Source organism: Esox lucius, chromosome 17 (assembly GCF_011004845.1).
Source record: "Esox lucius isolate fEsoLuc1 chromosome 17, fEsoLuc1.pri, whole genome shotgun sequence".
Lineage (NCBI taxonomy): Eukaryota > Metazoa > Chordata > Actinopteri > Esociformes > Esocidae > Esox > Esox lucius.
Genome location: NC_047585.1, coordinates 12,238,741 through 12,254,536, shown reverse-complemented (window position 1 = coordinate 12,254,536; position 15,796 = coordinate 12,238,741). Strand labels below are relative to the sequence as shown.

The 15,796-nt window shown below is 45.9% G+C and overlaps 1 protein-coding gene across 1 annotated transcript; it reads left to right on the top strand.

Annotated features, from left to right (window-relative positions):
* Positions 1-2,889: 2,889 nt before the first annotated feature.
* Positions 2,890-15,666, top strand: ipo9 (importin 9). Its single transcript, XM_010893092.3, has 22 exons — positions 2,890-3,141; positions 5,676-5,737; positions 5,860-5,946; positions 6,076-6,277; positions 6,392-6,687; positions 6,893-6,993; positions 7,262-7,320; positions 7,519-7,670; positions 7,748-7,846; positions 8,196-8,302; positions 8,553-8,692; positions 9,785-9,947; positions 10,127-10,353; positions 10,492-10,640; positions 10,837-10,965; positions 11,747-12,022; positions 12,447-12,613; positions 12,746-12,879; positions 13,036-13,155; positions 13,421-13,543; positions 13,657-13,736; positions 14,736-15,666. Exons 1-22 carry the CDS (start codon positions 2,919-2,921, stop codon positions 14,844-14,846), a joined length of 3,207 nt encoding a protein of 1,068 aa, XP_010891394.1. The 5' UTR covers positions 2,890-2,918; the 3' UTR covers positions 14,847-15,666.
* Positions 15,667-15,796: the final 130 nt, after the last annotated feature.

Sequence of the window (15,796 nt, the reverse complement as noted above, 5' to 3'; positions counted from 1 at the left end):
GGGTGTTTACACTGTCTGAGTAAATGGGATGGGAGGGTCTGGTCAGGTAGACCAAGAGTTCAACCACCATCCAAGCACACAACTGTGTGAATCAAATATGGAACAGCAATATGAAGATGGTGCCTGCCTACAGGTAGAATACAGAGTGTTCTGTGCCAAACACCCTCCCCCCGGTCCCTATCCTCTTTGGGGTTTGCAGATTGGTTGCAGTGTAAATTCTGGCAGCTTTTTCATCATTATAGTTTCATCAATCTGTTATCAATCTCTGAACAGCAGATCTACTTTCGTTTGACAAAGCGGTCCAACTGTGCACATGATAGAAGAGGTAGCCTACATTTTCATTAATTAAAAAAAGAAAGGAACAACTAAAATCACAGACCTTTTCGCACATTTTTGTGATTTAATCTATAGCTGTTTTTTATATAAATTAATGCATATTTCAGATACCTCTTAGCTCCCTCCTTGTACAGAAACTACAAGTGTTGTTGAACTACATTAGTGCTGCTGTCTAAGAGTTTTGGTATACTGAATAAATACTGTGTAAGACTATAGATGACGAAATGAACACTCATCCGAAGTTAATGGATATCTTTAAATCAAGGGGATCATACTGTAATATTCACTCAGGCACTTGGGCCTTGTCCTGGTGAAGTTGCATACACCTTATCCAACCTGTTTCATCTGCAAACCTAGAGGGCCAAGGGCTTGTGTTTGGACACCGTCTCTGAGATTACGGATTTCAACGTATTTATTTTACTTTTATTTTAGGAGGGCTCATGCTCTATGAATTATTAGTTCAGTGGTTCCCAACCTTTTTCAGTTACTGTACCACTGACAGAAGAAGGTCCTCGAACCCCTGGTTGGGAACCACTGTGTTGATTATCAATGGTGTAAGGCACTTATAGTTAGTTTGTCAAGTTAAAGTTGTCAGCTTGAAAAAACAAGACCAGCATACTGTCAAAATAAAATAATGCAAAAGTAGTGGGGTTTTACTTAGAGAGGGGAAATAGGGGGTTAGAAATTATGCCAGAAATATTAGGATAATTTTATCTGCAATACATACACCGATCAGACATAACATTATGACCACTGACAGGTGAAGTGAATAACATTGATAATCTTGCTATCATGGCACCTGTCAATGGGTGGGTTATATTAGGCAGCAAGTGAACATTCTGTCCTCAAAGTTGATGTGTTAGAAGCAGGAAAAATGGGCAAGCTTAAGGATCTGTGACTTTGACAAGGGTCAAAATTGTGATGGCTAGACGACTGGGTCAGAGCATCTCCAAAACTGCAGCCCTTGTGGGGTGTTCCCGGTCTGCAGTGGTCAGTACCTATCAAAAGTGTTCCAAGGAAGGAAAAGTTGTGAACAGGCGACAGGGTCATAGGCAGCCAAGGCACATTGATGAACATGGGGAGTGAAGGCTGGCTCATGTGGTCAGATCCAACAGACGAGCTACTGTAGCTTAAATTGCTGGAAAAGTTAATGCTGGTACTGATAGAAAGGTGTGAGAACACTGTGTATCGCAGTTTGTTGCGTATGGGGCTGTGTAGCCACAGACCAGTCAGGGTGCCCATGCTGACCCCTGTACCACTGCTGAAAGCCTCTACAATGGGTACGTGAGCATCAGAACTGGACCACGGAGCAATGGAAGGAGGTGGCCTGGGCTGATGATTCACAGTTTCTTTTACATCACCTGGATGGCCGGGTGCGTGTGCGTCGCTTACCTGGAGAACAAATGGCACCAAGATGCACTATGGGAAGGACGCAAGCCAGCAGAGGCAGTGTGATGCTTTGGACAATGTTCTGCTGGGTCCTAGCATTCATGTGGATGTTACTTTGACACGTACCACCTACTTGAGCATTGTTCAAGACCATGTGCACCCTTTCATGGCAACGGTATTTCTTGACGGCATTGGCCTCTTTCAGCAGGATAATGCGGCCTGCCACAAAGCAAAAATTCAGGAATGGTTTGAGGAACATAACGAGTTCAAGGTGTTGATTTGGCCTCCAAATTCCCCAGATCTCAATCCAATCGAGCATCTGTTGGATGTGCTGGACAAACAGGTCTGATCCATGGAGGCCCCTCCTCGCAACTTACAGGACATAAAGGATCTGCTGCTATACAGATACCACAGCACACCTTCAGAGGTCTAGCGGAGTCCATGCCTCGACGGATCAGGACTGTTTTAGCGGCAACAGGGGGACCTAGACAATATTAGGCAGGTGGTCCGTAATTTTATGGCTGATCAGTGTAAACTGTTCTGTCCCCCATATATTTCAAAATGGCTTTTATGTTTGATAAGTCTGTTTTCTATGTTGCAACAACCACTAAGATTCAACCTTTTAGAACTTTCCAGTTATTCAGTAGGTTGTCCTTCAAAACTGAACTCCAGATGATACAATTATTATTGCTGTATTGATTGTTTACAAAATGGCCTGGCAGGGGCAAAAGGGAATGGGTATTGGGATTAAATAAGAGAACATGGTACAGGCAACAGAATACAATACTAACAAAAAGGTATGATTTTAACCATTTGAGATTTTTCTCACGTGATAAAATAAGGTTCAATTGTGTGACAACGTTGGTCGTTGAAAGACTCAGGTTAACAGAATATGGCATAATGATAATGGTCACTACTGCCATCATCTGTCTGGTGGTAAGTGCGTCTTAACAAGCTTGATTAATTCAACTGCCTGGCTATGTTCCCTAACGATTAAGTTTACAAGGGTGTGAGTTAGGAGTACCGATGTTCGTCACCTAAAACAAATCACATTTAAAAAATGTTATACCGGATACCTAATTACTGTAGTTGTATCACACCCAGCCAGACGGTGGAGCTAATCAACAACGGCCCAAGCGGAAGTATTTTCCTCAAATAAAAAAGTTATTTCCAAGTCCCGCCCTAGCCTGTCAATGCATTGGCGCGCTCCTCTGGTCCCCGGCGACTGCCCAGGCTGTTCGGGTGAAAACATGGCAGGCATGAGTGCGGCAGGTACTCGGTCAGCTTCGGCAGCTGGACCAGTTCAACAAGGACTTAAAGAAGCCCTGATTGAGACTTTAACGGCTATCCTGTCACCAGTTCAAGAAGTGCGAGCAGCCGCTGAGGAGCAAATAAAAGTGTTGGAAGTGACAGAAGGTAAGCACGGATGCTATCTAATCTTGGTATCAGACCAGCTGGTGAAGTGGAAGGACTTAAGTACCATGTACATGGGCCTTTAAGAAAAGATAAATGCTAGTTAACTACAGTACAACAGATGAGACCGTAATTGTACTGACCAACATTAGTTTGCATTTATGAAACTGTGGTTCTCTTCTATTAATGGCTGGCTAACTAGCAAGCGGCGACATTGAGTCCCAACTACCTAGCTAATGTTAGCAGCTAATATGTTAGCTAGCTAGCTGACAGACTGACCATGTGTGTGTGAACCCCACTTTTTGCACTGTTAGCTAGCTAATTGTTGCTTATGGCTGCAATGTATTTCCATTCTTTGATGTAGTCTCTAGCCTGAGTGTCTAGTTACCTATATATCTAATTAACGCGTTGGGTAGCATCGTTATCTACCTACACGTAAAGGTGGTCGAAATAACCATGAAAACTGTTTAACTGCAATAAACTGAAATGGTAATTGAAATAATACTGTTTTAAGACTGTTTAAGCCGCATTTTATAAAACATTTCGGTCAAGTAATTAACATTCGTCTTATGTTACCTCGAGCCCTACTTTCCACATGGAATTCGAATAGCGTGACTGGTGATGGGTTGAATCGATTATTAAGACTCCAATCGTGTTGTTGTCACTATAGCAACCATTCAATCACGAAAGTCACGTTTTCCCGCGAATATGATTGCTCATTATTCCCGCCTTGCGCCTTTGGAACACTTGACAACGTCAGTCTTTTTTATTATTTCTACCCACCCCACGAAAGTGTCCCAATACTAATCACCCTTTTCTGACACCACTACCCTATGCATTGTGAATGAATAGCTGCCAAAGACTTAATAAGCTATACCATTATCAAAACCAGCTTGCCACTAATCCAAAATACAGTGGGATGGGGGGAGGCGGTGGCGGATGTAGGGACAGTGTGTGCATTGCCTTTGTCTGTGGTGTTCCTCCAGCGTGGCTAAAAGGCTGAATATGCATGCTGTCTGTCGGGATCCACTGCAATGTCACAGCAGCAAGAATGGCACCGGCAGGCCTCTCTCAGAGGGAGCTTCTCTATGTATGGAGCTGTCAGCACTAACATTGTCTTCTGGAGTCTGATGTCACTGTCAGTTAAAGCCGGGGACGGAGTGGTGGCACACTGCAGTCTGACTAGCCAAAAACACATGGAGTGTGGTCCCATGCTTTATCCATGTATTGACGTGCATATGGCTTTTTTGTCAGTCATATAAACATTTGGGATATTTTCTTCCTGCATTCAATACGTCTGACAGTCACTGTTTCTGATATTCCCCCCTGGATGTGGCTAGTTAGCCCCAACATTCCTTTGCTGCCCCTTGGACGAGTCACCGCATATAGGTGTTTGAAAAAGTACTTTTGATTTACTAGATGTTCATGCAAAACCTGATGTTGGATAGAGGCAGTCTGAGTGAACTACTAACACAAGATTTGTATATTTGTTTATTTAATGGAACAGTCACTCAATACCCACTGCCACCCTGTGTAATGATAACATCCCCCTTACGCTCAATACCTGGTTGTCTGTGATGACTGCTGTCGGATTGTTCCTTTATTCGTTGATCAGTCTCTCACATCAGTGGGAGAATAGTGAGCCAATTTGCCATGTGGAACTGCTTTAATTGCTGCATCATTAGGATTTATAGAATTGACTGCTCCTTTCACTTGATTTATGTTCTTAGGCCTTCAACCGATCTGACATTTTAACATTTAGAGTTCTCGTATACATTGCCAAGTGTATGGGTTCTTCCAGATTCTACGTCTTCCAGGTCCTTATGCAGGAAAGCTTCCTCCCAAGGATCCCTCTACCTCCACAACACCTATGATTTCAATACTGTGGAATGTAGTGTTTGGTTTTGGCAGATATGATGGGGCTCATGTTGTTAAAGTATTTAAAACCATATAAGTAATAAACTGACTTCAAAAGTTTGGTCGATGTGTGGCTGTTCTGATTTGTATGTTCTTCCTCTGAAGACCAAAGGTTTCACCCTGTGGCTTAGGAACAATCAGTATCTCGCTCCAAGTCAACTCAGTGTTAGACCGTATTTTCTTTCTTTAAAAAGGGAGTTTAGTCATTAAAATTATTCTGTCTGATGTTTGTAAATGCTGTTTTAAAAAACATGGATTACCGGTTCCGTTGGCCCATATAAATGGTTCCAAAACTTTTCTGGGAATCATGAAATCAGTTAAAAGCTCTTATATATCAGTAAATTGAAGAGTTTTTGCTGAAATGGTAGTAGTCTGCATTCAAACCCATGCTAGTAGAGTGCGTGTGAACAGGAGGCAGTGAATGGGACCACAGGAATAACATTGGTCATGACAAATTTTGATTCTAAACAAAATGTATTGACCACAGGTGGAAAACCACTGCCATGTTCTATATTCAAGCTGAGGAACAATTTAACAAGTGTTGAAATTCTCCCTGTGAGTCTTAATCAAGAAACTAGTCTGTTGACCTTGTGTGTTGACCCTGCTCCATTATGTTGTAGAGTTTGGAGTCCACCTGGCAGAGCTGACTGTCGATCCTCAGGGAGCCCTGGCCATTCGGCAGGTCAGTTACCAGAACCTTGGTGGTTTTAGGGTATTTTGACTACTTCGCAGCCTCCCATCTGTCTGTCAATAAAGCCATGAATTAAACGCTGTGGATTATTTTTTTTAATTTTTTTGGTCCAGTTGGCCTCAGTCATCCTGAAGCAGTATGTGGAGACCCACTGGTGTTCCCTGTCAGAGAAATTCAGGCCCCCTGAGACCACTGACCGGGTGAGCGAAGCCATATATCAGTCTTTAATTAGCCATGAGGAAATGAATCCTTGTCAATGGCTAGCTCAAATGAGAATCACGTGTTCTGAGGCCGTTAATGTTGCCTTAACGAACCCCGCCCCTCTCCAGGCCAAGGCAGCCATCAGGGAGCTGTTGCCCGGTGGACTCAGGGAGGCCATTAGTAAGGTGCGCTCCAGCGTAGCCTACGCTGTGTCAGCCATCGCCCACTGGGACTGGCCTGAAGCCTGGCCGCAACTCTTCACTCTCCTCATGGACATGCTGGTCAGCGGTGATGTCAACGCAGTGCACGGAGCCATGCGAGTCCTCACAGGTTAAACCACGCTGCCACTTTATTGACGGTCCACCTTTTCCCCGGTGTTCCATTGTCAGTCTTTGGTCTGTTTTTAGCTGCGCATTGACGTCCCCTCTGTGGGCTTTTACGCAGAGTTTACCCGCGAGGTGACCGATACACAGATGCCTCTGGTGGCCCCGGTGATTCTGCCTGAGATGTACAAGATCTTCACCATGGTGGAGGTCTACAGCATCCGTACCCGCTCCCGAGCGGTGGAGATCTTCACCACCTGTGCCAACCTGATCTGTGCAATAGAGGAGATGGAGAAGGGTGCGGCCAAGGCCCTGATCTTCCCCGTGGTGCAGCAGTTCACCGAGGCGTTTGTTCAGGCCCTGCAGATGCCGGATGGACCCTCCTCAGACAGCGGCTTGAAGATGGAGGTCCTCAAGGTGAGACGACGACCACAGGGGCATTTAGGTAGCAAGTCTGCTTAAACTTTCAAAGAACCGTGACCGGAGAGGAAGCTGACTGAAGGTCTAAAAGAGGATTTTACTGGAGTGGCAGATAACGGTTGATTTATTGTAAAGTAATAAAGATGCTTTTCGGCCCAGGTGTTTCCCATGTAGTGATTGATTCTTCTTCTTTCGTCCCCAGGCCGTGACGGCTCTAGTGAAGAACTTCCCCAAACCAATGGTGTCGTCCATGCAGCAAATCCTGCCCATCGTCTGGAACACCCTGACAGAGAGCGCTGCTTTATATCCTTCATTGCAACCATGTTCTCTTCCTTAAAATTCTGGAAGTCAGGTGTCATCCTTCTTTCTCATAGCATTTTTCTTTTGGGATTATGGACGTTTCTGGCCACTAAAACATTTGAAACTGGATAGAAAGTTTATAAAATTATTTTCATTAAGAAATGTCTGGAAAATGTTCTTTAGGTCGTCTGCTGTGTTCTGAAATCTCAGTGACCGGTGCTGTACAAAATGGTATGTCATGACAATGGGAATTTCTTAACCAAGTGTGCACTTATGTTAGAACAGAGGTCAACTACACTGAGGAAGTAGATGACCCCATTGACTCTGATGGCGAGTACAACCTCATCCTACTCTTATCTTCACAAATTTACCCAACTGTTTGCACTGTTTATTTTTTACTTTTTATATTCGCATTGAATCAAGCGATCTGAATATAAAAATCAGTCGTGGGTAGAGCTCTATCAATCAAATGTCCTCATGTCCTTTCAGTGTTGTTGAGGTGTTTGTTCTTCTGTGTTTCTTTTCCAGGTGAGGTCCTAGGTTTTGAGAACCTGGTGTTCAGCATCTTTGAGTTTGTCCACACTCTGTTAGAGAACAGCAAGTTCAAAAGCACAGTGAAGAAGGCTCTGCCGGAGCTCATCTACTACGTTATCCTCTACATGCAGATCACGGAAGATCAGGTAAAACTGCCTCACTCCCGAGGCGTGTGTGCGTAACAGTGGTTGTGGGCCCTTCATCCATAGTGGTTTCTCTGCAGATCAAGGTGTGGACGGCCAACCCACAGCAGTTTGTGGAGGACGAAGATGACGACACTTTCTCGTACTCAGTCAGGATCTCAGCCCAGGATCTGCTGCTGGTGAGAACCAAACATGGGACTGGTACAGTCAGGGCACATCTGGGCCCAATGGCCCAACACACCTTTCCTGACATTGCACAAGAAGTAGCTCCTTAAGTAGTTTTGTTGGAATCCGGTCCAGTTGACAATTTGTGGGTTTAGAACTCATTCCTAATTCAGTGAACGTGTCGAGCGATACAAGGTCAAAAAATTAGTGTTCAGTCTACTATGTGTTAATTCTCGAGCAATATATTATTGCATGTGCACATGGCTATTTATTCTCAACGTTTTAACAAGAGACCCGTTCAGATGTCAAGGACAAATATCCGTTAGTTACATGGCCGTTCCCCTCTCCCATCCTCCTCCCAAGGCGGTGGCGACAGAGTTCCAGAACGAGAGCGCTGCTGCGTTAGCGGCGGCAGCAACACGACACCTGCAGGAAGCCGAGCAGGCCAAGAACAGTGGCAATGAACACTGGTAAGGCATACACACACACACACACACACACACACACAGACGAGCAGTTGCCTATTAAGTTGCTCATGGCTTTCTCTCTGAGTGTAAAATGGATGCCTTTTAGGGGTTGGCTGTTGTTTTGTCCGGGTATTCCTGGGTCTGTGAAGACTGAAGAAAGCCGACCTTCTTGTCTATTGAGATGCAGCCCATCGTTACACCGTCAGCATGCAGTTTAGTTTAGGCCTGCTCTCACTGTCCTCCCATCTCGCAGGTGGAAGGTCCATGAGGCCTGTATGCTTGCGCTGGGCTCAGTGAAGACCATCATCACAGAGAATGTGAAGAACGGCCGGGTTCAGTTTGACATGCACGGCTTCCTGGCTAACGTCATCTTGGCTGACCTCAACCTCACAGGTGCGTTAGCGACCTCTAGTTCAGCTCCTCTGTAGTGCCGTTGAGTTACACTGTAATTGATAGTGATTTTAGCTGAGATGGATGGTGTGGAGATCAAGGAACTTTCATTTTTTGATCAGTGGAGTGTGATGGAGGATTTGGCCCCAGTGGACCCTACAGCCTTGCTATGATTTACCCACAGATTATAATTTTTTTACATTTCAGTGGGCCTAATGACAAATTGCATTAAAGCCCAGCTTTGCAAATAAAATTATTACTCTATCTGAAATAAAGCAAAAGGGATAGAAAATGAATATTTCCCAAGCGGTAGCTGGAACACTTGTCATTGAAGAAGGACAAAGCTAGCCAAATGGGTCTGAAAAACCTCCTAGGAGTTTGGGCAGAACAAGTGGTATTAGCTGGTACTGATTAATTCCTTTTAAGGCATTACTTGTGACTTATTGTAATGGCCCTCAACATTTTTGTTGCCAGTAGTGCAGCAATTTGCCTTGTAGGTTATAGCTACAGACTAGACCTAGCTAGTTGAAATTAAACTGTAGTGCTAATATGCATAGACGAGAGAACTCAACAATGAGGCAATTGGCGCATTGAATTTGCAATGTCCACCAGCTTTGCATCATTTCATATGAATCTTGTTTACAGGGGAAGGCTATCTTAACAAAATGCTGCTTTGATATGCAGTAGCCTTCTTTTTAAGAGGTGGAAAATGCAAGCTGTTCCTCCAATAATGGCTTGAATAGTTGCTTGTTTAAATTGTTTTCCAGGCAGAAACCATCAGGTTTAAAAAAAAAAGATGAAACATGTTATAAGGTAGAAAGCAAGCCTTTGCTTTAACTTTACATGTCTTTTTTTGTACAAATAATGTAATACTTGCCAGGTGCGAAGTGGACACATCCTTTGCTGCCAAACTAGCTCACAGACTCAACAGTAATAATATCACTCATCATCTGAGGAGTTTTCTGGACTTGTGGTTGGAGGTGGCAGCTAGCAATTCACACCTGGTTATATTCTAGGCTATACCTCTGGACAGGCATTCAACTAATTCCATGTGAATGTGAATGTGGCTACCTAACGACCCCCTGTGCCCCCCAGCGGCCTCTCCGTTCCTGCTGGGCCGGGCCCTGTGGGCGGCCAGCCGCTTCACTGCCGCCATGTCCCCAGAGCTCATCCAGCAGTTCCTCCAGGCCACTGTCAGTGGCCTACACGGCAGCCAGTCCCCCTCTGTCCGCATCTCAGCCGTGCGTGCCATCTGGGGGTGAGAGAGAGAAACAGGATGATCTTCGACACTTTAGGAAGGCATACGAGTTCTGACATACTGTTGAACACGCTGGTTCATTTGTCCTCCAGTCATTGTAATAATCAAGAGCAGGTGAAAGTAGTGGCAGTTTGTCACCCGCAACCGGCCACCACAACCCTGTTTGCCCTCCCTATCAGGTACTGCGACCAACTGAAGCTGTCGGAAAGCACCCATGTCCTGCAGCCGTTCTTGCCCGCCATCCTGGAGGGGCTGGTGCAGCTGGCGGCGCAGTTCAGCTCCGAGGTGCTCACCCTGGTCATGGAGACCCTGTGCATCGTGTGCACCGTGGACCCGGCCTTCACCACCAGTGCAGAGAACAAGATCTGCCCGCTCACCATCGCCATCTTCCTCAAATACAGTAACGGTAGGGAACCAACACGGCCCGCTCTGATCCCTGGTGGATGTTAGTATTCCGGTTGGTTTTGATGGGTAATTTGAGGTGTTCGCGTGTAGCGTACGTCCATCCTGACCTCCACATGTAACTCGTTGCCCCCTTTGTCAGACCCGGTGGTGGCATCTCTGGCCCAGGACATCTTTAAGGAGCTAGCCCAGATCGAGGGGTGCCAGGGACCCATGCAGATGCGTCTCATCCCCACCCTGGTCAGCATTATGCAGGCCCCACCGGACAAGATCCCCTCCGGCCTTTGTGCTGTAAGACCTTAATACACCTGTGTCGGATCCCACTCATCAACTGGTTATCAGTGTTTTGTATGTTAGTACCGGGCTGGAACGAAAGGCTGCCCTCCCCGTTGCTCTTTAGCACATCGGCTGGTGACTACTCATCCGGCTCTTCTCCGCTTCTGTGAGCCATGTATCGATTTGTCCTCTGTGGTTCTCCCTCTGACAGACGGCCATAGACATCCTGACCACGGTGGTGCGGCACACCAAACCCCCCCTGTCCGAGATGCTAGTTTGCCAGGCCTTCCCCGTGGTGGCCCAGTGCACCCTCCGCACAGACGATAACACCACCATGCAGGTAAACACACACTCAAGTATAATAGACCAAACACGTGCATCTCGATTGTGACTGTAGACTATACGAGTCAGTCTGTATGCTATACATGGTATCTTTTGAAAGTATTCAGACTCCTTTTCTTATGCTGCATTTTGTTATACACTTATTAAAAAAAAAAATACATTTTCTACACACTTGCCCATAATGACAAGCACATTTTCTTGAAATTGGTGGCAATTTATTTTAAAGTCTTATGTACATCTGTACATAAGATCCCATTGTTCAGTGTTTTTGTATAAGCGCCTTTGGCAGCGATCACAGCTTTGAGTGTTCTTAGGTTCTTCAAATAACTCTGTATTTTGCTCCATTCTTCCTTCCCTCAATCCTGAACAGTCTCCCAGTACCTGCTGTTGAGAATCACTCCCATAGCATGATGCTCCTACCACCATGCGTGAATTAACCGCAGGGGGAATCCATTTAAGGTCTGGAGACATCTCAAAGATGATCAAAGGACATGGGATGCATCTGTGCTGTATTTGAAATTCCATGGCAAAGGGTTTGAATATGTACATACATGAGATTTCATTTTGAATAAATTGACAAACCTTTCTAAACAAGACTTTGCTTTGTCATTCTGGGCTAGTTTTGTGTAGATGAATGGCGGAAAAACATTTAATCAATTATAAATCGAGTCTATAACACAACAAAATGTGGAGGAAGGGAAAGTGTCTGAATACCTTTCTGACCCCATGTATTTATCTTAATGAAAACCGAAAATAACCTGGTACTCTGTCCTCTCCAGAACGGTGGCGAGTGTCTCCGGGCGTACGTGTCCGTGGCCCTGGAGCAGGTGGGCCAGTGGCGGGACACGGAAGGCCACAGTGGCCTGTGGTACGTGATGCGGGTGGTTAGCCAGCTGCTTGACCCCAGGACATCAGAGTTCACCGCTGCTTTCGTGGGCCGCCTGGTGTCCACACTGATTGCCCGCGCCGGCACTGAGCTGGGCGAGCAGCTGGATCAGATCCTCCGAGCCATCCTCAGCAAGATGCAGCAAGCCGAAACACTCAGCGTCATGCAGGTAGGACCAGACACATCAGGATAGTTCCTCTTCTCTATCGGATGACTTCAATGTTTTCGGGGATGCTGGGGTGTCACCATAAAGATGGAAAGAGGTCTCACCTGTTTTCTGCCATTATAGCATCTGTTCCACTGTGGGTCATCTCTGTGGTTTCAGTGGAGTTCATCGGTTGGTCCCTCCTGTTGACCTAGCTGGAGTTGTGATTTCAAGACCAACATGGTCACTGGAGAGATTAGCCAATGAGTTTGGAAGTCCCGCCCACATTACTTTATTTAAATGACAGATGTCTTCAATGGCGACATGTCCCAGTCCTATAACCATCTCTATGGGTGTCATGCTGCCAGTATTCCACCAGTTTTTCATAAAGGGGCTGGCGTAAGGGTTCTCCTCACGGATCCTGCTGTAACATCCTCTTCCTCCTCAGTCTCTCATCATGGTGTTCGCCCACTTGGTCCACTCTCAGCTGGAGCCTCTGTTGGAGTTCCTGTGCAGTCTGCCGGGCCCCACGGGTAAGCCGGCCCTGGAGTTTGTCATGGCCGAGTGGATGAGCCGACAACACCTCTTCTACGGACAGTACGAGGGCAAAGTCAGGTGAGGTCCAGCCCCGGGCCGTATAGAAGATTACTGTTAATGTCCTGTGAACCAAAGGTGTGCTGTCTGTGGTCCACCGTGTGCCTTTATTGCCTCCTGGATTCTAATGTTTTCGCCCCTCTGCTGCGACAGCACGGTGGCCCTGTGTAAGTTACTGCAGCATGGCCTCAACACCAACGACAAGCGCCTCCAGGACATCGTGGTCAAGGGGGAGGAGATCTTCGGCCCCGACGAGGGCATCCGCACACGCTCCAAGTCTGCAAAGAGTACGACCAATATGTAGCACATCCTATTTGTTCACCTGTATATTTGAGCCTTTAGTAGTGATATGTAGAATCAGAATCAGAGAATTTTATTGCCAAGTAAGTTTCACAAGTAAGTTTCTCGGCGTGGCTTTACGGTCTCCGTCTCTCTCCCTCCAGATCCTGAAAGATGGACCAACATTCCGTTACTAGTCAAGGTCTTCAAGCTGATCGTCAACGAGCTTTCGTCCGTGGTGGAGGCCAACGCCACCAGAGCTGCGGCAGCGGAGTGGAGTCAAGGTTGGGTGACGTTGATGTACCAGCCACAGTTCAAACGCCCCTACACACGTCAATGTTCCTTTGGCCTTCAGGGGGACAGTTGAACTACATGACAGATTGACGTGTGCATTGCCTTACCTCGACTTAGGTCTTCTACTTAATTGATACGAAGCACAACTTGTGTCTTTAACGTATGGCCTTATTGTCTGTTAAACACGTGGTCTCTGATATTTGTTTATTGCCAACAGGTCATTTTGTAGCTAACTGTCTGGTTTTGCCAATGCAGATTCAGGTGGGATGTGGGAGGACCAGGATGCAGAGGTTGAAGACAATGATGAGGAAGAGGAGGAGGAGGATGAAGGGCTAGCCGGGCAGCTTCTGTCTGACCTCATTGCGTCTAACAAATATGGTGAGATCCCCCTCTTTCAGGCTCCTCCTAAGGGCCTACTCCATCATCGAGCTGGGAACCAGTTTTGGGTTTGTCGTGTTTTACGAGTATCAAACTGTCTTTTATTCTCGCAGATGAAGACTACTATGAGGACGATGATGACGAAGAAGATCCAGATGCCTTAAAGGATCCCATATACCAGATAGACCTCCAGGTAATGTCTCAGCTTCTGCTCATGTCATTCAGGTTTGAGTTCACACTAGCATGACTAGTTAGGGAGACTGGTCCACCACACCGTGTGTAGCAGTATAATGTTGTCCAGTGCGTGACCACCTCACAGGGCTTGGACCAGCAGTTCTCCCAACACACTGACGTTCTAGTCACCCAGTAAGCGTAGTTAGGATTGCCACACCAAAGCCACGGCTCCTGGGAAATGACTAATACAAGGTCTCGAGGTACTGACGTAAACAATTAAAATGTTTCATCCCAATCATCTTTGCAGAGGAGCTCAAGCTCAGTCAAATTGCAAGTGTCTCCTGTGCACCGCCCTCTATAGGTCAGCCCACAGGTTTTCTGGCTGCCGCCGATACCCAATCCAGTATTTTATATATACAGTACCGTGGATTTGGGAAGTGTTTATTTGTAAAATATGTTTTTTAAATATTAAAGCACCGCCCAAATAAATGGCCTTAGTTTGACTTTCAGGTGCCTAAGACTTTTGCACTGTATTGTATACAGTATACACTTTTTTACGCCAAACTACTATTTTCTTCAGTACAGTGTTTAAGATGAGGAATTCGATTAATTGAATTAATTTTGTGAATAGAGTACTTTTTCCTTGTTTTCCATATTTGCAATGTAGCTAACAACTCTATGAAACAAACTCTGCACATTTTCTGGTGTGAAAACAATGTTAACTCAGATCACCTGTTAGAAACAGGTGGGAGAGTTTTCTTGAAATGGAACACCCAGTAGAAATCACAGCAGTTAGAAGCCCTTCATTCATTGAAACGGTTTTTGAAATAGGCCTCCAAAGGAGGTGTGATGAGATTCGAAGTTATGGCCCTGTAAGACCATGACTGATGTTATTACTTATCTAGATTTATGCCTCGCAAATGATCAAGTTGAATTCTGACGATTTCTACACTCATTGTGGTTGTTTTTTTGATATCTTGACTGTAAATTAAGTTGGCTAATGTGCTGTGTTTTCCAGGCCTACCTAACAGATTTCTTGACCCAGTTTGCCCAGTCTCCGTGCTACAGCATGTTCTCTGGCCACCTCAACGATGCAGAGCGACGAGTCCTGCAGACGATCGGCATTTAAACCTGCCCCTTTCCCCTTCCCTACATCAACCCTGCTAGAACTCTCTCGCACAACCCCGCCCCCACGCTCACCAACCAGTCTCCGACCCCCCGAGTATGGGAGAGGATCTGATTGGCCAGGTGATTGTTGACGCTTCACCTCCATCTTCAACAGAGGAACACGTTTGGACGGGGAGAGGAGACAGACATGCACTTACCCATAAGCCCCTGTCAGTCTGTTCTGACTGAAAGTATGACTGGGGGAAAACTGCAGACTGGTGGAGGGATTCGGAGGAGCTTGGTGGAAGGTGTTGAGGGACACCTACTTCTGATCCCACGGGGGGCTGGGAGACGATTGTGTGGATCTGTTCCTCTGTCTCCACGCTCCTCCGCCCTCTGGGACTCGTTGCGGGACTTGGGATCTGACAGAGGGGTTGACGTCTTGCAGCAATGGGACAGGCAGACAGGGCAACTATGATGTATGAACAGAGTGTTTACTGTGTCCCATTTGTATCTCAGCCCACTTATTTTTGTGCTTCTGTAAAAAAATAAAAATAAAAAGAATAATGCAAACTTTCAAGAAAGAGGCAAAGGGACTTGATGACGGTTGACAGAGAAAGAGAAACATATCCTTGAAACAGAGTGCGAAACATCGGCGGCCTTATTTTCAGAAACCATTGACTCTTAGGATTGGAATGGACCTCTGGTCACCTCCAGGGTCTGGGTGGGTATGAGGGACTCACACTATTGCCATGGTGACTCCTTTCTCATTTCCTGTACCCACTGGAGTTGGGATGACATTTCTAAATAAAAGTCCCAACAGGACACCATTTCTAGTTTCATTTTTTTGTTCATTGCCTGGCAGTCAAATTGGGAATACAGGAGGTGTGTACTAACCATTTTACTTGCCAAGGTTACCCAAAGGTTTGTACTCCGTTACCAAATCCAATTGTCTTGTCAGTTTTTTCAGTA